The sequence below is a fragment of the Zalophus californianus genome, chromosome 16 (assembly GCF_009762305.2).
Source record: "Zalophus californianus isolate mZalCal1 chromosome 16, mZalCal1.pri.v2, whole genome shotgun sequence".
NCBI classification, from domain to species: Eukaryota; Metazoa; Chordata; class Mammalia; order Carnivora; family Otariidae; genus Zalophus; species Zalophus californianus.
In genome coordinates this window covers 26,937,587-26,964,297 of record NC_045610.1, presented here as the reverse complement: position 1 = coordinate 26,964,297, position 26,711 = coordinate 26,937,587, and the positions used below count along the sequence as shown (strand labels likewise).

General features: G+C 38.4%; 1 protein-coding gene across 2 annotated transcripts in view; it reads left to right on the top strand.

Annotated features, from left to right (window-relative positions):
- The first annotated feature begins 2,864 nt into the window (after positions 1–2,864).
- CLTC (clathrin heavy chain) overlaps positions 2,865–26,711 on the top strand; it is a 63,374-nt gene continuing 39,527 nt past the window's right edge. For both annotated transcript variants that reach the window (XM_027624918.2, XM_027624919.2), the window contains exons 1-2: positions 2,865–5,776; positions 26,120–26,327. In XM_027624918.2, the coding sequence (XP_027480719.1) occupies positions 5,735–5,776; positions 26,120–26,327 (250 nt within the window). In that variant the 5' untranslated portion in view covers positions 2,865–5,734. The remainder of the gene's footprint in view (positions 5,777–26,119; positions 26,328–26,711) is intronic.

Sequence of the window (26,711 nt, the reverse complement as noted above, 5' to 3'; positions counted from 1 at the left end):
ACATAAGTTGGCCCAGGCTTTGAATTAAATAGGTGATATAGTCAATAAATGTTGTAATAGCTTAAGAAGTAGGATAAATAGATTTTAAGCTGAGTTTTTAAGGCAGAGTGGGACTTGGACTAGATTAAGAAAGGAGACAGAGTTTGTGTGATTGGGATAGGAACCAGAATTAAGCATGGAAAGAATATTAGTGTCACCTTGAGAGGGGCTTTTTTGAAGTATTTTTCAGTTTCCAGTTTGTAATGTGGGCTAACACTAGGTCAAATGAATAATTTGAGTGCCACTCATTCTTGCAGACAGAAAAATGTGAAAGCTGGCTTGGACTCGGGTTATCCTTTTACAGCATATAGCACTTAAGAGACTGCCATTGTGTGCCTGTCTGCTACTCTATTTAGTTACCTTTCAAGAAATGGAATTTTTAAGTCCTCCTCAGTAATGAGGAATATAATCTCATCTCTACATCTGATTTGGTGGTTTAGCTAGATAGCCCAAAAATATAGAGATGGTAAAGGGCTGTTTTTATCAGGTAGGTTTTTATTTTCACCCTAAAGAGAACTTTTCATGTCTCTTGGTGCTAACAGGGCTGGCTCCAAAAAGAAAAAGAAACTTAAATCAATAAATGAGGTAGGCTTATATGAATGCTACATATTTTTCTTTACTGGAATATTATGGAATGAATAGTTGTGTAGTTGTATACTGTACAACATTATAAACTCACAGTTATTTGGAATAAAAGCAACCAGGAAAAGGAAATAACCAAGTTTTTGGTTAGTTTTACATAATCTACTTTTATCAGTCATGACATGTTAAGGTAAGTCATTTTTAAAAAAGTAATTTGTAGTGTGTCCTAAATGTGGTACATATTCAGATCAGGCTACATATGTAGGTGTACTTACAGAAACTTCACAGTGATGAATTCAAGGACTTTAAAATTCAGAATTGCTTTCCCCATATAAAAAATTGTTTAATCAAAAGATTTTAACATTATTTAATTTTTCATTGTATGTACTGAAAGGTATTTGTTGACCAAGTAAATTAGATTATACTTCCTTGAAACTTGATTATTGTATTAATCAAAACCTTTGTTTACCAGATCTGTTTTTAACCATTCTGTTCTGAGAGTTTACGACCGTAAGAAGGCTGCGTATATGTGTTGCTACTAGTAGAACTATCCCTGGAGTGTGACAGAATTTTAAGATTGCCGAGAAAACATGTTTGTGGGTCATGCCTTGCTTTGTAGATGGTCATAACTCTAGGATGAATAGAGAGTTCTACGTATTTAGAAAGGAAGGAAAAAAAAAACAAAAACAGACCATAACAATCATTCCAACATCTTGATCCTCATCGTCCCTTCATTGTATAGAAGTTCTCCAGCTCTTGTGACTTTTATTCTTGGATATGAAGGGGATATAGTGACACGGCGTCTGACTCCCTATCGATCAGCAGCGTTATAACTCTTCTGAGTTTTTCTGTCCATAATGCTCTGTTGTATCACTCTATTTGAACCAACTTTCCTGAGATGACTTTTTAAGGTAATGTTATGAGCCACTTCATTCCTCTGCTGGAATCCGATTTGACCTTTAGACAACATGGGAGGGGCCTATATAATATGACTAGATTCCAGTTTGTATTCCCACAGGGCTTCACTTGGGGATTCACTTGGAACATGCTCAGTCCTGACACAGAATAAAGATTCATTATAGATCTTATTTGCCATCCATGATACATTACAAAACTTGTCTGTATAAATTAGATTTAAGACAAGCCTGAGTAAGTGAATGATATTAAGTATAAATTCAGGTCCATCTCATACAAAAAAGGCCATGAAAATTTTTTTCTGGCTTTGTAAATGTTTCTTTTCAGGTGAGCTTTGCCTGTAATCAGTGCCTTGTACAGGGCCAAAATAAAGTGGGCACTGTAGGTTGACTGATACCTGAGTCACTGCATTTGATATGCTGCTTTTTACCTAATCCTGAGGGATTCATATCTGTGGCCCTAGGGGGCTGAAATGTTTCAAAGCTGCTGTTTAAATGGCAAAACCATTTACTGGGTAATGTTAAAGTATATCCCTCTTGGTTTCATTAAAATCTGAATTTTAAATAATTGGTATGGTGGGTTAGGCTTAAAATTCTGCTTTAAAATTAATATATATTTTTTAAAGATTTTATTTATTTATTTGACAGAGAGAGACAGTGAGAGAGGGAACATAAGCAGGGGAAGTGGGAGAGGGAGAAGCAGGCTCCCCGCGGAGCAGGGAGCACGATGCGGGGCTTGATGTGGGGCTCCATCCTGGGATCATGACCTGAGCTGAAGGCAGACGCTTAATGACTGAGCCACCCAGGCGCCCCTAAAATTAATCTCTTAATGTTTGAGAAATGCCTTTACTTTGTGGCTTTTGCAATGTAGCCAGCTCCCGATGTTTTTAAAAGGTCAAGTTAAAAGGCAGGCACCTTAATTTGGGGGCTGCTTGAAGATAAACAACTATAGAGGAATCTAGTGAATGTTCTTCTGAGGTGTCATTCTCACTGTATGTGTTGTATATATTTTATATAAAACATCATATTGTTATATTTTACATTATATATACATATTATTTCCTGGCATAAAAATTACAGATACAATAAAGATTTTTTTTGTATAGGTTTTGAGAAACTGACACTCCTCAAAATAGCATATGAGCAATGCAGTTTTTCTAATGGTGCTTGCTGTGACTCAGAGGGAGGAGCTACTATTGAATATTCTGATAAAAAATAGCTTCAAATTGGAAGAATTTGACCACTTATATTAATATGGCTACTTACTAAAATATTTTCTGGAACTAAAAGCCAGGATGATAATACATTAATCGCAGTCGAGATAGGGGCACCTGGGTGGCTCAGATGGTTAAGCATCTGCCTTTAGTTCAGGTCATGATCCCGGTGCGGGGAGAGGGGGGCCCTGGGATCAATCCCACGTTGGCCTCTCTTCTCAGTGGGGAGCCTCCTTCCTCCTCTTCCTCTGCTGCTCCCCATGCTTGTGCTCCCTCGCTCTCTGCCAAATAAATAAAATCTTAAAAAATTTGCAGATGTCTTAGAAGACTTTGTCATAGTTAGAAAAAGACCCCCAAAAACCCAGCATTTGTTTTCTGATTTATAAGGTTATCTATTTTCTCTAACTTAAGGTAGCGCCTGAAAACAAAGCCATTTGATTACTGCTCAGGTAACTGGGAACAGTGACTCAGCCTTCGGGACTTCTAAACCAAGGATAACCTTTCCTGCCTTTACACCATTAGCAGGAACAGCTTACTACCATGAAAAGCTCTCCTTATTACCTCAGCCAAAATTATTGATCTTTAAAATGCACAGATTTGGGTTTTAATGTTTATCCTCTGGATCAGCTTTCCTCTTGAAAAATTTTGGATTTATTGGTTTGAAGGATACAGTGTTCAAAATGAACTGGTAAATTGTAATCTATTTTTCTTGTCTAAATGACTTCTGAAAATAATGCATTTATTACATTTCTATGTGTGATGACACAGCAGTCATTAACAGAACCTCAGTGCACTTTTGGTTAGATATTCCACACATTCAGACATCCAAGCTAAAATCAATTGCTTTGGGAATTCTAAATGTACTTAAAATTATAGTCTGTATGAAAATGCAAGACAGTTATTAACAAATTAAAGAAAATATTGGTGGCCCAATCGTGATATAGCTCTTGTGTCCCAGATTCTGAGATTAGACATGTAACCTGATTAAGCTACTGCTTTTACTATAATAAAACAACTCCTTTAGATTTTTAATTTAGAATTTGTCTACTTCCCAAAAGGATTGAAAGCAGCTACTATTAAACTGGAATTAGAAAGGTTATTTCAAATGTTGCAGAATACAGAACATCTTCAAGCATCTGGCCTAATAAAACACAATTTTGTCTACCATAAATATTCACTCTTATTCTTGCATAATAGCCTTCTGTCTCCTCTCTTACCTGCCAAAGATTCTTCTCTCACCCTAAGTATGTGAGATGTATTTTGGGAAAAACATTAAAAGCAATTTAAATGATTAAGCAAACTTATCTAAGCAAATCTGCTTAACACACAAAATTATTGTATACCTAATAGGGTTTTATGTTTAACTGAAAAGGGCACTAAAAAGAATTACTGTGTACTTGTTTTTCCTCAAGATCGTTCTGGAAAAATAGCCACATCTCTCATAAAGATGAAAGGCACATAGCTAAATTCTTAAACCTTTAATGCATTTGTGCTATTAATGAAATGTTACAGCTTATACCTTAGCAATAAAGTATTGGGAAGATTATTAATCGAATGAATATTGTAGTTATCTTAATGCTGTTGGAAAACAAGATGCTCCATTTTTGAAGCGCTTATATTCCCAAATACTGCTAATTAACTGGCAATGTTAAAGTGGTCCTACTGAAATATACAGCTAGTAGTTAATCCCCTTTTATAAGAATGTGTATTAGCCACACCTTAGAAGAACCTTAAGGGTTTCAAACCTCCCCCTTAAACTCATTAGCGAAATCTTTAAGACTCCTTATTTGATGTGGCTAAAAAAATCCTGCCACAATTTTGGTCCAATTCTGTAGCACATATACGATATTCAAAGTCTCTTAACTCTACGAAGCTAGACCCGTATCACATACATGTCCGCCAAAATGTCCGCAGAGTAAGAAAAGCTATCGCAAGGCCAGCTGAGACACCTCATAAATGGCCTTCACTCTCCTTTGAGCCAATTATTTAGGTTACATACAAAGAAATTGCTAGTTCTAGTCAGAATCCAAGCGTCCGCTTCTCCAAGCGTCAGGAGGATGTGCATAAGGGCGGGGAGGATCTTAAACCCCATTTCATTCCCCCTCCCTGAGACGTAAGAAACCACCCACGGTATGAAAGTAGGCGGGGGAGGAGTGCCGCAGCCGACTGCCAAGAAAGCTCTCTGCAAGGAGGCCGTTTCCCTGAGTCACGGAGAGGGCGGGAGGCTGGGCCCATCTGCCCACGCCACGTTCTCTTCGTAAGGGACTCAGTTTAAATAGGCAGGGTCCAAAGGGAAAGGGACTAGCATCGCCGTTCCTCAACTCGGCCCAACAGCCACCCCATTCCCAGGAGACTCTGCACTTCCCTAGAATTCGCTCTGCATTCTGGCTGCAAGTGCCGACCATTCCCGACCAGTATCACGTGCACCCGGAAGTAGGTGGGTGGGACCTAAGCGCCCACGGAAATGACGTAGGTCACTGCTAGTCGCATGATGTGGCAAAATGCAAAAAAAAGGAGCCGGGGGGAGGAAAGGCAGGAGGCTGGAGAAAGTGATGAGTCCAAAAAAGTAGTCCCTTCGAATCCCTAATTTACCCTCGTGGCGCAGCAGTAAGCGAGGCCCTCGGCGCAGTGCGCCCCGAATTCCTGCGCCCCACTGCACCGCGGCTCTCCGTGGAGGGGTACATAAGGCGGAGGGAGTGAGGTGACTTGGGCGGAGTTCTGTCGTCGGGATCCCTCCGCAGGGCTCAGCCGTTTCCGGAGTCTGCGCTGCGCCCGGTTCCGCCATTGCGGCTCTCCCGGACCCTGGAGCCTCCGCCCCCGACCCGAGCTCTTTCGTCTGCCTGCCAGTTTCCTGCGTCCCCGGAGAGTATCTTGCTGAGCCCAACCTCCCCCCCTCCCCCTTCTCCTCCTCTCCCTTGGAGAGCCCGGGCAGCCACTGCCCCGCAGCCCCAGTGACAGGAGGAGACCATACACCCCGACAGCGCCATGGCCCAGATTCTGCCAATTCGTTTTCAGGAGCATCTCCAGGTGCGGCCGGGCCCGGGCGGGTGAGGGCTGTGGAGAGGGTGATAGGAAAGGAGAAGCTGGAGTCTGGGCCCAAGTAGAAAAAGCAGGATCGGAGGGGGGTGGGTACTGGTGTTTGGGGTAGATGGAGGAGGGGGGCGCTATCTTGGAAAGCTTAAGAGTTAACGATGTGGGGCTTGGATAGAAAGGACGAGAGTCGGGGTGCGAAGGGCAGCGAAGCCAGGCCTGGGTTCGAGGGCCTCTATTTTCACTTCCTGGGTGGTAAGAACTGCGCATTCTAACTCCCTCCCCTTTGGCCGTTTTATTCAGTTCATTCATTTGGGTAGATTGGGCGGGGAGGTGGGGGGGGGCAATTCTCCCGCGTTTCTTCCAGACCAGAGATTTTCATCCCCTAGGCCAGTGCAGAGCTGTCACCTCCCATTGCTCTTCTCTTCCCTTTCCCCCATCGTGTCTGCACCCAGCAGTTGTGGGGCGGGTGGGCTGGGGAGGAGCAACCTTTTTTCTTCCTCCCTCTGCGGCTCTCAGCTGGGAAAGGCACCTTCCCCTGGGGGTGGGGGGAACGGCGGCGACTTGCCTCTTGCCTTCCCCGAGGCAGTTGGAACAGAAGGTCACTGAAGGAACAGAAGGAGAATAGAATGGGGGAACATATTTGTCAGGGCGGTGTCAGTCTCAGTGAGCGGGGTCAAGGTCCCTCGGGGTACTCGTCTTTTTTTCCTCATTTCTCTGGGGACGGTGCAGCTTTTATCCCCTCTTTTGTTTTAAGTGGTAGGGAAGAGTTATCCAGAGGTTATCTTGGGGTTTGCTGGAGTGTAGCAGGTAGTCATGGGCTTGGTGTAAGTACCTCCCTCAGGATTGCTTGGAATTGAACCTAGCCCCGGAGATAGAGCACACCTGCTTTTGAGATATGCAAAGTTATTTGGTCTGTAATTGGCTTCCTTTTAGTAGGTTCTAGAGTTCTTTCCCATGGTGCATTTTCCTGTAGGCAACATACTGTCTTATCTGGCAGTGTGCCCGTGGCGGGCCGAGGCAGATGATCTTTGGAGGGCTTGACTGAATTAAGCCTCTTCCGAGCTTCTGATTTTCGTAGTTCACCAAGCTGGTTTTACTTTGGTTGCATCTTAATTTGCTTTCTTCCCAAATACTTCCTTAAAGAGCCCTGCCTCATCTCAATCTTCTGAAGGCCTAAATTCATAATGGTAAAAGATGTTGCGGTTTGACATGACATTGTTAGTGACCTACTGGACACCATTGAAGGCTGTTTTATTGACTTTCTCCAGTTGATAAACAAAAGATTCTTTTTAATAAAAAGGTTGAATATGAATATTTAGGCTATCAGTAACATAACCTTATGTTTCTTTACAGGTATTAATCTTTGCACGAGCAAGAAATTTTTTTCCTTTATGTCTTAAAATTTATTGAATAATAAATCTAAAAAAATAAGTAAAATGGTCATCTGTGGTTTTCAGATAACTCACCTGAAGTAATGGAACACTTAAAGGTTAAAAAAAATCTTAAGTGACAGAGTGGACACAGAAGTTACTGTTTTTGCTCAATTCAAAATGCTGTGGTTATTTCTGCTAGAGTGAGATGTAAATGAATATAGAGGTTTAGGAAAATAATATTTTTGAGTGTGAGGGGGAAAAAGCTCCTCACTTAGAGTGTTTCTGAAATATAATCTTTCTGCAGAGAAATGTTTGTAAATTATAAACAGAAGCAGGTATAGTTGCTAGTTACAAGGCAGAGGTATCTCCCGTTAGTAAACTTACTTTCTTGACTAGTGGTGGTTTGGGCAGTAACTTTTCATTTCTATTAAAGAGGAGACAAGAATTGTTAAATGTTCCCAAAGATTGGAATCCAGCCTTGTCACTAATTGAAGACAGATTTAATACGGGTCTGATTTCTGAGTTTCTGCAAATACTCAAGTGAAACCATTTCCTTCTGAAATAATTTGAAGATTTGAGTATAAAGCAGCTTTGCAAGTGTATTTGAAGAATTCAGTCATTTTTTGGTAGTAATATGCCACGCCTAAAGTTAAGATTGCTAGTGTGACTGTATACTCCAGCTGATAATGATTAATTGTGCAAAGAGCCCCAGTCATTAACCTCTTCCAGAATATCCCCTCACTTCTCATTTTTATCCCTTTTTTAAAAGTCAATAGGGATTATTTTAATTGGTATCTCAGGTCTTTATCTGAGTCCTGCCAGTTTGCTAAGTAGCAGAAAACTTTCTGAAACACTTAGGATAAAAATTGGGAACAAGAATGAGGAACTTGAGTGTAGAGTTAGCTTTTGTGAAAGTTTTCTAAAGGTGAACTGTAAATTTGTTTTTAACTATTATGGCCAACTGAAGTACCTGTCATCAAGGCTTGGAACTACCTCAAATGAATGTTAATATTTTAAGTTAGGAAGTTTTTTGCTTTTTGTTTTTTGGTTTTTTTTGGATGTTTAGGCTGATAGTCAACAGATGAGTGCCTATTTGAGCAAGAGATTACTAGAGTTGCAGATTCTAAAAAAATTCCTGGACTACACATAAAATGTTGCAGTTCTCAATTCTTGGCACATTAAGTTTCTTTATGCTGATTGGCACATTCTGCTGTATTCCCAGGTTCTTGGGTTCTCCCCACCCTTTTCTTTTACCTTTGATCCATAAATGCAGGCATGGAATATGTTGTGAATTGAATGGTAGGGGTTCTTGCTATGGCTATTTTGACTTGCAAAGAGAAAGCAGTGCTCAGTATTACTGTGATATGCTGTATGTGTAACTGTACTGCCTGGAGAGGCATACTGCCTGGAATTCTGCCACAGTCTAACCTGGGAATGGCTTCCAAGGTTAAGATGTATCATGTTTTTCAGAATTTTCCTAATGTCAGTTGATACTCAGCTTAAAGAGGTGTGGCTAATTCTAGTGAATATGCTTTCACTCTGTTTAGGAAATAATTTAAGACCTGGAACTGTGTGTGTGTGTGTGTGTGTGTGTGTGTGTGTGTGTGTGTGTGTGTGTGTATAGAACCACCGTCATTTTCATTTTAGTATGTGCAGTACATGATTTTAGAAACCATACCGTATGATATTTGAATTATATTTAATAATATGTTTTTCCTGTCACTGTTACTCATATGTTTTTTTCCTTTTGAGAGTTACTGTCCAATAGAACTTTCTTCTGGGGCGCCTGAGTGGCTTAGTCAGTGAAGCATCCGACTTTTGATTTTGGCTCAGGTCATGATCTCAGGGTCGTGAGATGGAGCTCCACTTTGGGCTTCACACATGGCATGGAGCCTACTTAAGATTCTTCCCTTAAAAAAAAAAATTCCATGGTGAATATTTATACTAGCTACTTAGGGATATTGAAATGTGGCTTGTGTGACTGAGGAACTTTTAAAATTAGTTTAAATGTAAATGGCCCCATGAGGCTATTGTCTATGACATTGGACTGCACGACTACAGGCCACACTGATGGATTTTGTAAGAGTGAAGATTTTATCTGACCATCCATATTTACATTTTATTAACTAAAATTAAAACATTATTTGAAAGTGTTAGTTGAAAAAAGGTGTTGAATCCTGCTGTCTCTTTTGGGACATGGTGGTGAAGAACAATGACTAGTGAATGAAGGGAACAGCCGACTTCTAGTGAGAGCCTGTTTTTCCCTATGACTGTGGCTTCGTGTTTTCAGGTGTTCACTTAATCCCACCAGACATCCTTATTAAATAGTTAAAGTGAAACTCCACCCAAGGGAACACTGTCAGAATAGGATTTGATCCTGGGTCTTCAGACACAGAATATTTCAAGGAAATAGAATGGCCTTAAGAGGAGAAGTTATACAGTATCCTATTGTGCTGTTTTCTGTTGGACTTTGCTCCGAGAATGTTACAATTTGACCCAGAATGTTATAATTTCAATATGAAAGGAGTATAAAATTTTCAAATGAGATATTTTACATTCCTTTTTTGGGGTACTGGTTTTTCAAAATCTGATGTGTATTTTACACTTAGAGCACATCTCAGTTCAGATCCTATTTTCATTGGAAATATTTGATCTGTGTTTAACTTTTATAATATTTACAGTTGAAAAAGCACATTTGCATATCTAGGTTATTCCAGACACATAAGTTTTCCATAATTGAATCAATTATCAGTTACTATTTAGTTTTAATTATTTTAAATTTTAAAATCAGTCACAGTAACCATATTTCAAGTGCTCAGTATCACATGTGGTTTGTGAAATGTGGCTCCAGTATTGAAGAACACAAGGTTAAGACTCTTTTTCTCAGTAATATAGGCTTACCGCCTCACAAAGTTACTGTAAAGGTCTGAGATCATGTATTCCGAAGTACCTGGTGTAGCACTTTAGGAACATTAATTGTTTAGCTATATAATTTTTGTCTAGTACATTTTATTCATGTATCTCACAACCAGTGACACAGTATTTTATTTGTAGACCTAGATTTTTATGGTTTATAAATATTTGATACCTAAGATTTGAGTACTTATCAGCAACTGTGTTAGACTAGGGACAAAGTGGTGAACAATACGGACTATAGCTTGCATTGATTAGTTGGCAAAGGCTGTCCACTTATAATTGCAACCATGGATGATATTCAGTGTTTGATGCTGTGCAGGACTTAATACAAATATTCATATGATACAAAACTGATCCCCCTCTGGAACTGTGCCCAAAAGAAATTTTTTTTAAAGATTTCATTTATTTATTAGAGCACAAGCAGGGGGAGCAGCAGAGGGAGAGGGAAAAGCGGGTTTCCTGCTGAGCAAGGAGCCCGATGTGGGGCTCGATCCCAGGACCCCGGGATCATGATCCGAGTCAAAGGCAGACGCTTAACTGACTGAGCCACCCAGGCGCCCCGAGAAAGAAATCTTTAAATTACTTTTTTATTATATCCCAATAAAATACCCACCTGGAATGCTAGTCAGACCTTTGCTGGTGTTATATATGTCCTCGTATAAGATGGTAGTGTTAAAGTGAATATTCTCACTTAGATGGGAAATGAGTTCATAACTAATATTTCCATCCTTTATATTAGAATGAGGTTATTTCTCTAAATTTATTTACATATAAACCATGCTAAAGCTACTTCACAAATCAACTTGTAAACCATAGCAAAGTTTATAGCTCTAGATGTTTTTCCCCCCTTGGCCAAGTGCCTGTGGCTAATGCTCTTAACCTGAAGGGATGGCAGGAGGGTTGGATCTGAATGCATTATACAAAACCCATCAGTCAGACTTGGATTTTGTGTCTCCTTTTTGTGTGTGTGTTATGAGAGACATAATTTATTTTGTCCTTAAAGGGAATAACTATTCATCAAATCTTAATTGTCCTGACATCTATAATATCAAAATTAATTGATCATTATAGCTTTTTGAGTACCTACTGTTGTGTCAAGAACACTGCTAAATATTCTGTGTTCATGATCTATAATTAGCAAGAAAATCCTGTCAGGTAGGTAGGGTTAGCCTTATTTTGCACATGAGGAAACTGAAGTTAACTTCTAGAGTCACATAGCTAGTGAGTGGGTGGTCAGACTTTAATGCTTAGTCTTTCTGCATTGTGGCACATTGCCTCATTTGGTGAGTGATCTATATAATTTGAACTGCAAAATATAGCACTTTGCCATCCGTGTTGTGGTGTTCTTTGTACACATTCTACCAGTGGTTTGTTTCTAGGTCAATAGTTTTTTGGTTTTTTTTTTTTTAAAGATTTTATTTATTTATTAGAGATAGAATGGGGGTGGGGAGTGTCAGGCAGAGGAGCCAGACACGGGGCTTGATCCCAGGACCCTGAGATCATGACCTGAGCCAAAGGCAGGTGCTTAACTGAGTGAGCCACCCAGGCACTCCTCAATAGTTTTTATATTTTTATATTAGGGGAAAAGTAGGGGCCAGTGAACCAACATTTGATTTTCTATGCTTTAAATGGTTGGATGATGTTTTTAAAGGGCTTTATTCAAGTTCCCACTAGAAAATTGTGCAGAATGATTGGGATCAGGTTAACTTGTAATGAGTATTATCTTTATCGCTCTCATAAAGCTGAGCTTCTCAAACATGTCTGGAGTTTTTCTTTTCTTTTTTTTTTTTTTTTAAAGATTTTATTTATTTATTTGAGAGAGAGAGCACACGAGAGGCGGGAGGGTCAGAGAGAGAAGCGGACTCCCTGCCGAGAAGGGAGCCCGATGTGGGACTCGATCCCAGGACTCCAGGATCATGACCTGAGCCGAAGGCAGTTGCTTAACCAACTGAGCCACCCAGGCGCCCCTGTAGTTTTTCTTAATGACGAGAGTGAATGTGTTCCAGTCTGAAGCCACCTACGAAAGCAGGAAATCTCTATTTTACTGTATTATTTATGTTTTTGTGTTTATACTAATATAAAACTTGAACTCTAGGAAAACAATGGTGCTTGAGGTGGGGGAGAAGGAAAGTGGGAGTTGAACAGGTTTGCTCAGTGTGAATAGCATAACCATAGAGGGGAAAAATGGTTACAAACTTGTAGGGTTGTGCTTCCTGTTCTGAATCATTGGGTAAATAAGGACTTTAAGTTCTGAACTAAAGCCGGTTTTAAACCTTATTTCTGAAAGAGTAGGGATTGAGTACATTGAAACCATTTTGCCACATTAAAAAATTTAAATTCTGTGTGTGATTGTAGAAGATGTCTCAGATGTTTAATCTGAACTCTATCTTTTTTATCTTTTTTCAACTTCCTCATTTATGAAGTTAAAATACTAATTTTTGGCAATTGTGAAGTTAGACTGCGGTATGTGTGTTTATAGTGTAAGACTTAGCTTATAGAGACGCTCAAATGTTAGTTCTTAGCCCTATGCTAGAGGGGAGTCTCCCTTTATCCAGTAGAGTAGAACATACATGCCAAGCTAAAGGAGAAAACTACCATCTATCCAGTTATTGAAGCCAAGCTCTTGGAGTTACACCAGATTCTTTCCTTTTATTGTCTACATCCAGTCCATTTCTGGAGTAGGAAAAGGAAGAACTCTAATAGTGATGTACACTGGGGTCCTAGGGATTGCAGTTTCCGATGACCTTGATCTGTGTCTATATCTATATAGGTAATTTTGTTTGTTTTAAACAACACAGATTTATTAAAGTTTTGGAGGACAGAGGCTGAAATGAATCCCATAGGAGAAAACAGGGTTTTGGCGGGGTTGTATTCTTCCTGGAGGCTCTGGAGCAGAAGCCATTTGATGACTCCCATCTACTAGAATGTGAGAATCAGAGTAGATGAAAATGGGAATTGGGTTGAGAGTTGCCTTCATCTGTTTCTGAATAGCTGAGAAAGAGGACTTAAAAACCACCATTGTGGACACAGTGAGGCCAGAACTATCCATGTATGCTCAGTTTAGCAAACAACTGACTTTAGATCACTCTCCTTAATTTGAGGATGAATAATTAGGGGGAAAAAAAAAACCCATAGGGAGAACATGGTTTGCAAATTTCATTTTCATGTCTTTCCCCACTCTGCAATACTGTATATTCCTCCCTTTGAACCTTGGAAATCCAAGGTAATTTGCTTTTTTACCATAAAATATTCTCCAAGAAAGTTTCCTTTTTATATATATTCTTTTAAATGGGTTCCTCTTTTTCTTTTTTTAAGATTTTATTTATTTATTAGAGAACGAGTAGGGAGGGGCAGAGGGAGGGGGACAAGCAGATTCCCTGCTGAGTGGGAAGCCCGACTCCAGACTCTATCCCAGGACCCTGAGATCGTGACCTGAGCCGAAGGCGGACGCTTAACTGAGCCACCCAGGCACCCCAAGCGTTTCCTTATGTTAAAAGCCTTACCAAGTCTGCACATTTATTGAGCCCTCTCACAATTCTTTTTTTTTTTTTTTTAAAGAATTTATTTATTTATTTGACAGAGACACAACGAGAGAGGGAACACAAGCAGGGGGAGTGGGAGAGGGAGAAGCAGGCCTCCCGCCCGATGCAGGGCTCGATCCCAGGACCCTGGGACCATGACCCGAGCCGAAGGCAGACGCTTAACGACTGAGCCACCCAGGCGCCCCTCACCATTCTGTTTTGAATACTACAACACTGTTCATTGAAGGCTTTCATAGGCTTGAAATCTGGATTGATAAGAGGTAAATGTAGCATATCTAATAATTATTGTTCTCTGGCCTCACAATTATAACTGTTGGATGTGGTAAGGAAACATTTTAAACATCCCTCAAAAACCCGATCTGTTAGGGGTATATTTCTGGAGATCATAATCCAAAAACAAGTGAAAAAAACAGCTCTTCTAATATGCAAATGGAAATTTTAGGCAGGTTGTAAAATTTCCATGACTGTTCCATAATGGATTTTTTTTTAAAAAGCACTTCAATGGAATGGAGATGACTTTCCAGTGCTAATGAAAACACTGATGTAAAAAAAGTGCATATGAAGAGTTAAGATGATTTCTGAAATGTAAAGAGTAGAAAAACATTTTCAGGTAAATTATTTTATAATTTTATTTATTTTTATAAGTAGGCTCCATGCCCAATGTGGGGCTTGAACTCATGACCCTAAGATCAAGAGTCATCTGCTCTACTAACTGCCAAGTGCCCCTGTAAATTATTTTATAATTTTAAATGTCTTTATAAACTAAGTCAAATGACTACTTGAACTATGTATTAAGCATATCTAATCCCTAAGAATTTATATTAACAGGGCCAAAGTTCTTTTAAAATTGAGATAAAGTTCATATAACTTAAAATTAACCATTTTATTTTATTTTTAAAGAATTTTATTTTCTTTAAGATTTATTTATTTGATAGAGACGGTGAGAGAGGGAATACAAGCAAGGGGAGTAGGAGAGGGAGAAGCAGGCTTCCCGCTGAGCAGGGAGCCTGATGCAGGGCTCGATCCCAGGACCCTGGGATCATGACCTGAGCCTAAGGCAGACGCTTAACAACTGAGCCACCCAGGTGCCCCAAAATTAACCATTTTAAAGTGAACAGTTTAATGGTATTTAATACATTCACAGTGTTGTGCAACCATCACCTGTATCTAGTTCCAAAACATTTTCATTGCTCCAAAAGGAAACCCCAAATTCATTAAGCAGTATCTCATTCCCACCCCCCTCCTATCCCCTGCAGCCTCTAACAGGCTCTCTCCTTATGGATTTACCAATCAGTGGAATCATATAGTAAGTGACCTTTTTTGTCTTTTACTAAGCGTAATGTTTGAAGTTTGTCCATGTTGCAGTATGTCTGCATACTTCATTCCTTAATGGCTGAATAAATACACTACATTTTATTTGTCCTTTCATTAGTTGATGGACATTTGGGTTCTTTCCACCCATTGGCTATTATAAATGAATGGTACTGCTATGAACATTAAAGGTTTTTTTTGAATACCTGTTTTCAGTTCTTTTGGATATATACATAGGAGTGGAATTGCCAGGTCCTATGGTTTAGAACTGTTCTAATTATTTGAGGGATTGTCCAACTGTTTTTCATAGCAGCTGCACCATTTTATATCCCCACCAGCAATGTATGAGAGTTCCAGTTTTTCCACATTCTGATACTAGTCAAAAGTTTTTTTGGGTGTCCAGGGAATAGTTTACTTGCTAAAATGAATACCCTATTTGGGCACATAGGGTATTTTTAGTTCTGTTCTCTCCCGTTTGTAGCTTTGTCCTCCCTTAAATTGTGTGTCTGCTTCAGATTGTATTTCCATTTCTTCTGAGACATTGTGTATACTCCCACATATATCTGGGCTAAGCATGCATCCTTGTAACCTCAAGGCACCCTTGTAATTGCTATGTGCTTGTTACACGCTGAATAGAGGAGGCCATAGCATATTCACTGTAGAATTCTCTGTATTAGTGTAGTGTCTGGCTACAGTAGCTGCTCATTAATTGTTTAAATGTGTGATTATTGGGAAAAAATACCATAAAACTAGGAAGAGATCTGAGGAAATAAGAGTTTTTTTTCTACTGGAACTGGAAGAAAACTTAAAACTGTTGGCATCATCTATGGCATATAAAAAAAACTTGATCTAATATGAATAGAAAGACCCATGGAGGTAAAAGGCTGCAGTAATAGAACATATACAGAAACAGTTGATCCCGGACACAGCAGAATTGCCCCTGTAGAAATCAGCAATGTGGAAGATTAACTTGAATTTTTTGAAGATTTTGAACTTAGAAAGAAATCACAGAATTGAAAGAAGAGGCGTGACAGAATAGGTTACAAATCTAAACTATAGAAACAAAAATAATTAGAATGGAAACTTTTTTCAGACAATGGAAGAAAATGTAACTGATACGAAGGAAGAAGCAAGATTGAAAGTGTTCAGTGTTTGAGACAGGCCTGGGGAAGTTTTAGTACCATGAATTTAAAAACAAAAAATCTGCAAGCATCCAGAGCATACCCTCTCCCTGATCAAAAATCAAGGTAGTCTTACATTTTTAACCCTGAATGTCAGACAGTGAAGCAGTATCTATAGAGTTTGGAGATGGTAAGTTTTTTCCACTTTTTATAAGACATGAGGTACAGGGGGCGCCTGGGTGGCTGTTGTTAAGTGTCTGCCTTCAGGTCATGATCCCAGGGTCCTGGGATCGAGCTCCGCATCGGCTTCCCTGCTCAGCGGGAAGTCAGCTGAGCCTCCCTCCCACTCCCCCTGCTTGTATTCCCTCTCTTGCTATGTCTCTCTCTGTCAAATAAATAAATAAAATCTTAAAAAAAAAAAAAAAGGACATGAGGAACAAATTGTACACTCAAAACCCTCTGAGCCTAAAACCCGTTATTTTCCCTATAGGTTGTTACCTTAGTAGTAATGACAGATTTGTAGCTTAACACAAAGTAAGTAAAGAAAGGCAGTTTCACACAAAACTTAAATAGTGGGTTATAAAATATTGAGTTGATGTTAAGTTGCCAAATAATAGATGCTCAGTAGATATTAGAAAATAAATCCTGGTCATTTAGTCATTTTAATGTTTCAGACTCCCTGAATTTGTTAATATTAAATGATTTTCAGAAAGCTTGTAACTCTTATTGCTGAGTGTTAATTCATTCACTCTGTTGAACTTGGAATTTTTGGTATTTAGGTTCACAAGGAAATATTTCAGTGACTCAAATGTAAAAAAAGTGATACTGGTCTTGTAACTTGTAGCACCTACATGCTGATCATGCTTTAAATGATTGCTCCAACTAGAAAAATGAGCAGTAACGGCATAATGTCTGATTTCCTAGCAGGTCTGTCAGTATAGGGTGGAAAAAGACCTGAATATGTGCAACAGTAGCAGTAGTAATCACTGGGCTCCCACTTAAAAATACATTTTGGGAAGTTGTGTCATAGAATGAAGTTTCTTTGTAACCTTTACAGTTTTAATAGTAAGGAAACTGACAAGATGTTGTAGTTACTTATACCAGGAAACCAAGTCTTTGGTGTCTGCCTAGGGACATTCAGATCATCGTTTGAAATTTTTTATGTTAAGTCAGCACTAAGTATTTATTATAATCTTGAACCCTCAAAGTAACACTCATTTCTAGTTCTTTGAAAAGAATATTTGGACATCCAAACTGACCCTTCGCCCACATCCCTACCTCTAACACACATACGTACACACCTGTAATTAGTCAGGCATGACTTTGGTAGCGTCCACTTGTTTTGTGCCAGCCGAATGGCACTTACGCAGTAAAGGGCATAACTTTGGAGAGTGCATGATTTGGGGCGTAAACATTTCTTTATATTCCCCTGCAGCCTGAACAAAATCAGTGTGTGACATTTCATCTAATCATTGGAATATTTTTTTAAGAATGAGTCAAATTTAAAGTTTTTTAATCTTCCAGTCAGTAGTTGACTATAAGGAGGAAAAATGCTCTTTGAGTTTCCTGGTAATTTGCCAAAGCTGATAGTCTTACAGTCCAACTGTGGTTCCTTCTTGAATGTAGTACTTAATTTTGGAGTGAGTGACCAGAGTCTAATTCTCCTAAGAGACAGTGATTACCTCAAAAGCTAATGTGCTGTAGAAGCAAAGGGTCAGCAAGAGTTAAAGGCATTTTTACTTGCTTGAAATGTGTGGAGCACACAAAACGATGGCCAGTATCCTGTTGATGGAAGAACTAAAGGAATCCTGCATTCTCAGCATTTTTCTTCATTTCCTGTAGAAGACAGCAACTGCAGCTTTTATTTGACATTCTGCTGGTTTCATAGCTAGTTTCAAGGGCTTGATGAAGTGACTGCTGTCAGCATTTTTTTGTCACTGTGATTGATACTAGGTGAAGGTAGAGGATGTTGAGGGACTTTTAAAGGAAATTATGCTGAGTGAAATACTTGGGATAGGAAGTTAACCAAATCTTTAGGCACTTAACTTCAGAGTAACTGCATTGAGTAATATCCAGGTATCAGCAGGTCTCTCTCAAATTGTTGACTTTCTAACTCTAGTGGTAACACCTATTAAGTCTGTATCAAGATACAAGATTCATTTACAGAAAAGGTAAATGAAATACGGCTATATACATAGACCACTTACAGAATAGTCCTGTCTGAAATGTAGTAGCTCATACATACTTCCTTTCCATTCTAACTCTTCAGATGAAACAAGGAGGAAGGATCTGGAAAGTGTAAAGCCAAGCACTAATTGTGAAACATAAGTTCTTAGTAATGCTGTCATAAACACAAGTTTTAAGGTATTTTGATTTTCAGCTGATACAGCTGGTAAATGAGTTCTGTTCTGAGTTTACTAGTCATTCAATAGGAAGCAATCTCCCTGAGTATGATTGTAAAGAAGGCTGTTTGCAGTGAATGTTCCTATTTGATCAAATGTGACAATTGCTGGCTTAAAGCAAGACTAATATTCCTTTAATTATAAGATGTTTGTAGGCACAAACAATTGTGATTGATTGCGGAGACAGAGACTGAGCTCACAGAGTCTCCTCTTTAGTCCAAGAATTGGGCATTGAAAAATAGCATAGTTTTACTTGGTTGTATTGTCTTCTGCTACTATTTTCCTTTTTTAATGTATACTCTTGGGTTACATATATCAATAGTCCATTTGGTCCCTTTAACAATATTTTCATAGGTTGATCACTAATGTATTCTAACAAGGTGCTGACTCACCATTACTGTGTTCCTGATTCCTTGTTACATGGATGTATTCCTAAGCTGTCTTTAGTAATGTGTTTTGTTTTAAAGATTTTATTTATTTATTTGACAGAGAGCGAGACAGAGAGGGAACACAGCAGGGGGAGTGGGAGAGGGAGAAGCAGGCTTCCCATGGAGTAGGGAGCCCAGTGCGGGGCTCGATCCCAGGGATCATGACCTGAGCCACCCAGGCGCCCATAACATGTGTTTTGAACAAAGCAAATTGGCCCACCCTAGGTTATGTAATGTTAGTAGCATGAAATCAGAGTCAATCTCTTTTGGAATAGTATATGTTATGATGTCATAGTCCCTGAGGTAGATAACTGTAAAATGATAGAAATCCAAAAAACAGAGTGCTTATGTGGCCCCACAGTGCTTGATATGTGCTAACTCATGTTAACCTTTCATGTAGCACTTACCCATGCTTTGCTCGCCCTCAAGCAAGGATGGACACTTCCTCTTTTCTGTTTGCCACACATATAATCAAATCAAGTATAGTTTTTAAAACCAGGACCCAAAAAACAAAGCTTTTAAAGCATTAAAAACTTATGAATCCTTAACTTAGATTTCTGAATCTAAAATTGCTGAAGTTAAAAATTTTTTTACCATATTTTGATTTTAATACAATCTCTTTCACACTTATAGTTTTTTAAATTAGGGATTCATCATACAGATGTGTACTCTTTCTCCAAAAGCTTCATGATATTGAGAAATTGAGGCAGTGGTAGTTTACCCAGCATAGAGACAGGCCTCTCCTTTTTCAAGTTCTTTGAAGAGATGGCATCTTGCTACATCTGCATATTCTCAGTCTTTTATAACCCTGGGCTTTCCCTATTTGAAAGTCTAGTGATTTCTTGAGGGGAAAGAGGCACCCAGATTGAGGAGTTTTTCTTGGGTTCTCACTTCTGCTAGTATTGAACTTTGCAGATTTTTCACCCCCAAGCCTCCTGTAGCTATCTGGACTCTGAAACTTGAAAGTTCTACTTTTTCCTGCTTCTCCTTGTCTTGTTTGAAATTCTTGTGTAACTTTACCAACTGTCTTTCATATTTTGCCAGAATTTAATGTTAAAGAAGTTTTCCTTTTCTCTTTGTTAAACTCCCAAGAAAACGTCTGAAAACAATGCTCTTGGTTAGACTGCAATGATGGAAATGTTGTATGTTTTATGCTTTCCAATACAGTAGTCACATGTGACTGTTGAGTACTTGAACTATGACTAGTGTGACTGAGGAACTGAATATTAAATTTTATTTACTTAAAATTGAATAGCTGCATGTGACCAGTGGCCACTATTTTGGATAGTATTAAGTGCAGCAAACCTCTTAGTTCTGATTGGGCAGACATCCAGTGCACAACTCCTTTACAGAGCATAACTCTTACACTTGAATTATATCACTCTTTGGTTTATCATCTTTACCTTTTGAAAGTTGTATCCTTCCTTCTTGCCCTACAGGTAAATTACCTAATAAAAATCTATTCCTTACAATTTAATTTTCAGTTTCTGTAACCTTATTATGAGTAGAATTTAATCTTTTTTAAAAACTTGAATAAATTTGCAAGCTTTCATATAAGACTGGGAAGAGCTATATCCCAGTCATCTAGATTTTTGGTATTTTGCAGTATTTACTTTTTCTGTTTTAAACATTTTAAAGAAATTCAAGCTATCATGCCATTTCACTTTTTTTTTTTTTTTTAAGATTTTATTTGACAGCACAAGCAGTGGGGAGTAGCAGAGGGAGAAGAAGACATAGACTCCTCACTGGGCAGGGAGCCCAACATGGGGCTCAGTCCCAGGGCCCTGAGATCATGACCAGAGCTGAAGTCAGGCTTTTAACTGAGCCACCCAGGCGCCCCTCTCTTCCCTTTCGTAATAAGTATCTTGGGAAATAGTGTGAGACTATGTAAATAGCTTTCTTATATAACCATACTACAGTTTACCAAAGGGAGGAAATTTCATCCATTAATTTTAGTATCCATTGATTCTTCCCTGAATTAATTATTTTTTTAAAGATTTTATTTATTCATGAGAGAGGGGGAGAGAGAGAGAGAGAGAGAGAGAGAGAGAAGCAGAGGGAGAAGCAGGCTCCCAAGGAGCAGGGAGCCCGATGCGGGACTCGATCCCAGGACCCCGGGATTAATACCTGAGCCGAAGGCAGACGCTTAACCATCTGAGCCACCCAGGCGCCCTTCCCTGAATTAATTATTGTAATACTTGCAAAAAGAGTGACTTTAAAAATTCCATTGGTCTTTCACCATTTTTAAGTTGGCTTTCTTTAAGGAACAGCTTTTCACTTTTTGTTATTTATGTCTTTTATTTGTATTAGTGTTGACTCCTAATTTCATAAACCTCTTTTAATATGTAATTGTCCTAAAAAGTATAGCAAAAGAAATGCTATCTTTCTGTGTAAGATGAACCTTGCCTCTGTAACATTAATTAGACATATTGCAGGGCAAAGATGGAAGAGGGTTTCACTCTTTAAGAAAGTTCTTTTATTTGAAGAACTTTAGTTGGATAAATTGACCTGGAATTGTGTGGTATTGGCTGATTGGGAAACTCTGGTTTTGGAAAGGTATCGGTTTGTGTGTGTCTTTGTACCAGGTGCCTCAAACTTTTCTGCACGTTGAGGAGAGAAATTCTACGTTTGCTTTACATTTTACCTTCTGTTTTTTTAGTCCTGAGTTCTTTAGGGCAAAGAGAATTTTTGATGATACTGACCTTATGCCATCTGTTTGCATTAGCTTTCCCAGCTTGCTTCCTCAGCAAAGGTGTTAGAGGCATATTTGCCAAGTTTGTTAGAAAGCCTTAGCAATGTTCCATGGTGCACCTAAAAATAGGAATTAAAATAAGGTTACTTAGCATGAAAACGTTAGGTGGTTTTGGAGATTCTGGTCTCTACCTAACTTCACTTAGTCAAATTAAAGAACAGAATTGAAAGTTTTTAAGTGTAATTTTCTATTGAAAAAAAGAAGGAAAAAAAGGCATTTCACAGTGTCTAAGTTAAGCACCCAGAGACCACTAATCTATTATCAGTAGTCAAAAGATATTCACACCCAGGGTTTCAAGCAACCTGTAGGACAGCTGAATTAAGCAGATAGTAAAATGCAAATACAAAAAAAGCTAAATTTGAACTGGCCTAAATACTGATGTGTGTTCTAATAGTATCTGTTGAGCCTTTACTATGCATCAGACATTGTTCTAAGTGCTCTACATTAAATCCTCATAATTCTGGGATCTTAGATGTTTCAGAAGAGGAAACAGATACACAGATAACTGATTTCCCTATGATCATTTATGAGGCAAAACTGGGATTAAACTCAGACATTTTTTTCTTAAGAATCCACAGAACCAACTAATTTTGGATGGCATTTGTACTTTATAATCAAAGTTATATATTTTTATAGCAATTGTCTACTTGAATGAAGAACCTTCTGTGTTCTCTAGATAATGGGGAATCTGAAATACTGTGTCTCACTACAAAAACTAAAAATGTAGTGTTCCCCCCCCCCCCAGGCATGTTAATCCAAATTGGGGTGAGAAGGGGAGGAGAAGGAAAAAGAAACATTTTTGTATTTTTTTTTTAAGATTTTACTTTTTTATTTGAGAGAGAGAACACAAGTGGGGGGCAGAGGGAGAGGGAGAAGCAGACTCCCCACTGAGCAGGGAGCCTGACGCAGGGCTCCATCCCAGGACCCTGAGATCACGACCCAAGCCGAAGGCAGACGCTTAATCAACTGAGCCACCGAGGCACCCCATTTTTGTATCATTTCTAACATGCAGTTCCAGGCCTCTCCACAGAGTTTTGGGTTGGCTGATTAAAAGTAAATTTGTTTATTTAAACTTTTTGGAAACTAAACTAGGCTTAAGTGTCAAGTCCTACAGTAGGACTAGGGCCCAAAATGTAGTGTGGAAATCAAATGAATTGCAACATTCGAGTTGGTTTTCTTTCAAAAGGGAGCAGTTGATAATTTGTATGGTTTTGTGCATGTGCTATTAGTGTGTTTTTTTTTTTTTTAAAGGGAGGATGGAAATCTATACTTTCATATACATAGGCTGTCTCTAAGATGGAAAAGCATCTCTAATTGCTGGGGGGAGAGAGGTATTACTGGAAACATAGGTGGGTGACTTTTCATAGTATACCCTTTTGTACTGTTTGAATACTTGCCATATGTATGTAATAACTATTCAAAAAAATAAGTAACCCCTTTTCTTGGACCTGAGTTTATTGACTCCATATTCTTTTTAATTTATAATCAAAAAGTAGAAACTTTTTGAAGTTAAAAAAATTTTTTTACTAGGAATTTCCAAGCATATAGCAGAACAGAATATCCCCAGCTTCAGTGGTAACAATATCTTGCCAATTGAGACTATAAAAAATGTAGCCAGAATTTGGATATTATTGTGTATTCTCTGAAAATAGCTGCAAGTTTGGAGACTCTTACATTTCCTCTGAGTTTATTAGTGGTTTATTGCACAGCTTCTGTGGTAGATAGTTCCTATACCATCAGACTTTTATAGTTGACTAAGAATTTTTTCTGGTTAGTTTGTGCTGTTTTGAAAATAAAACCTTTTTAAAAACGTTGCATTTTAAACGTCTTTATTTGTGCAGATATTAGTAGACATAGTTACCTAGTATAACCCTTTCATATGATCTGTTTTTTTTTTAAAGATTTTATTTATTCATTTGAGACAGAGAGAGAGAGAGCATGAGCGGAGAGAGAGGCAGAAGGAGGGAGAGAAGCAGGCTCCCTGCTGAGCCAGGAGCCCGATGTGGGGCTCCATCCCAGGACGTTGGGATCATGACCTGGGCCAAAGGCAGACGCTTAACCATCTGAGCCACCCAGGCGCCCCATATGATCTATTTTAAGGATGTACCTAAGCCAAAATTGCTTTCAGTGATGGTGTCTTGTCCTATTACTGTGTGTTTTGGGATGTTTCCCTTTTGAATATATTGTAGGAAAATATGGGAAGAATTGGTGAGTGTTCTGAGCACTTTCACTGAAAAGTATCACTAGTAAGGAAAAACTCACCGACGTTATTTGAAGACGTGAAATCAAATACAACTTTCTGTTAACTGATAGGAAGAAGTTCTGTCACTTATCCTAACAACTGGGAGAAGCTTTTTAGGAAGGAGCAATTTCCTGTGTAGTAGTGTAAATGGGAATTACTTAAGTATGCTTTTTAAAATGTTTAAACATGTGGAATTGGTGAGAGCTTGACACTTGCCTCTTGTTTTTTAAATACAGCGTGTATGTCTATTTCACATGGAATATTTTGAATAGCACTAGTACATTCTTGGTAGAGAAGATCAAAAATATATATGCATAGCTTTCTTGGTAGAATGTGTAAATGAAGAATGAGAAAAGAATGTAAGATTATGTAGATTGCAAGGAGTGCAAGAACCCCACCCGTTTGTAACCAAATCTGCTTTTTCTGCAAATAAAACTGCCCTGAGGCTGAAGGTCAGTGCTAACTGTTGACAGCATGCTTTTTTGACTGCATTTATTTGGAGACCTACTCGGGAATAAGAAACAAAGTTTTCTTGATTTTCTTTTTTTTCTTCCTCTGCCGTCTTTCCTAAGTTTTCTTTTTTTATGGTTGTCTTGCACTTGCCTCTGAGGAATAATTTGGGATTCAATTAGTTACTATTTGACTAACACTATTAATTTTTACTCTTCTTAACATTGTAGGACTTAAGCTGTGACAATTGAGCCTCAAAATTTGTCTTATGTGAATATTTGGTGTAGTGACTTAGAAACACAGAATTCTTATTTTACAGAATAGTTAAGAAGATAATGTGTTGCTTTTACACGTAGAGTTCTAGGTGATCTGGGAGCCTTTGGAATTTTTTCTCCAAACTATTAGAAAGGTAACTGGATTAAATTTACAAGAGTTTGAGAACCGTCCACTCAGAAAAATAGATGTGTATACCTCTGAAACTAGATGGACAATTTGGCCTCTGGAAGGCCACCCACAGTCCCGTTATAAGTGGTTGGAGACCTCTTTTATTTATCGTCCTTCATTAGTTCTGGACCTAAAAGTTACTATAAAGTTAAATTCAGGAAGAAATGAAAATTAATAATTTATAAAGTTTTATTGTAACCAAATTTGTTATAAATTACTTACCTCATAGCTTGTATACTTGCTTTGCTGTGTATACCTGAGTTTGTAAAGCCAGTTAATCTTCTATTTCATTACCATGTTTGTATTAAATAGTTAAACAATTGCTTGAGTCCTTGCCCTGGTATTCAGTGTTATTGTAACTACACATTATAACTGGTGTGCTTTGCAGTCATTGAGGTATAAGAGGAAAGTGAAAGTTAAGTGCAGTCTCTTAATCTTTTTATTTTTTTTTAAAGATTTTATTTATTTGGCAGAGAGAGAGACAGAGGGAGAGGGGAACACAAGCAGGAGGAGTGGGAGAAGGAGAAGCAGGCTTCCCAGCGAGCAGAGAGCCCGATGTGAGCAGGGAGCCTGATGTGGGGCTCGATCCCCACACCCCTAGGATCATGATCTGACGCATAAGGCAGACGCTTAACGACTGAGCCACCCAAGTGCCCCCAGTGTCTTAATCTTATGTTGTATTTTATTCAGATCCTGTCCTGGTTATAATTAAGTCCTATTAGCAGAATTTGACAGAAGAATTTAGATAAAATACAATTAACTTGGCTCAGCCAGTCCATAAGAAAGTGGTGGTCTCTGAGGAGGAGGGAAATTGGTATCTGGGACACTTGGGCAGAAGGAAGACTTGTGTGTTTTGTTTTGTTTTTTTTCTCCCTGTGCTTTTTCATATTTGTTTGTATTTTGTTCCATGTGAACTTAACTATTCTTTGGAGGAAAAAAAAATTAGTCTGGCCAAGGCTAATAAAACCTGCTGGTAACTTTTTAGTGGGACTTAATCTGTAATACTACATTTAGTCACTCAGAATATTAATGACCCACTAGCTCTTAGGTGTAGCTCAGTCCTTTACCCTTTTATGTACTTGTTCTGCCTCCTAGTTTTAACCCCAGAGTTACACATCTCTAGTTAAAACTACAAGGTTATAAGAAAATAATTGAATGCCATCTTTGTTGGAAGAACAGAAGGTCCATCATTTGGCTGTCAATTGCCTCATTTGAATGAATGTGATGGAGTTGTCACTGTTGACCTTAAAGCATTAATTGTTAAATGAGGATTTGTAATGATGACAGTACATGAATGTCAAGTCTTTCTGATTCACTTTGTAACATGACTTACTATGTTTTTGTTTTTTCCCCCAGCTCCAGAACCTGGGTATAAACCCAGCAAACATTGGCTTCAGTACCCTAACTATGGAGTCAGACAAATTCATCTGCATTAGAGAGAAAGTAGGAGAGCAGGCCCAGGTGGTAATCATTGATATGAATGACCCAAGTAATCCAATTCGAAGACCAATTTCAGCAGACAGCGCCATCATGAATCCAGCTAGCAAAGTAATTGCGTTGAAAGGTATAAAAGATTGTGGGGATTTCTTTCTTTTTTCCCCCCTATGTATAATTTATTCAAATACAGTAATTAGGATTTACCTTTTCAGCATGTAGATTAAATTTGGTTAAATCTGCAAAGTTATTACTAAATTTGATTTTAACTGCTTTCACGACTTGGCATATATCTATGAAATGTCTTCCTTTCTCCTCACCATAGACTATTTAGAAAAATTTTAAGTTTTAGATTAAATGAATTTAAATTTTATATCTGCTGTGTGACAAGACTGTGCTAAAAATATAACTCCATATAGAGAAGACAAGAAATTAGTGATTCATATTTGGAATAAAATATACTTTAATATTAGTACTTAAACATGGCAGGATTTTGTTATGAAGATAAACTTAT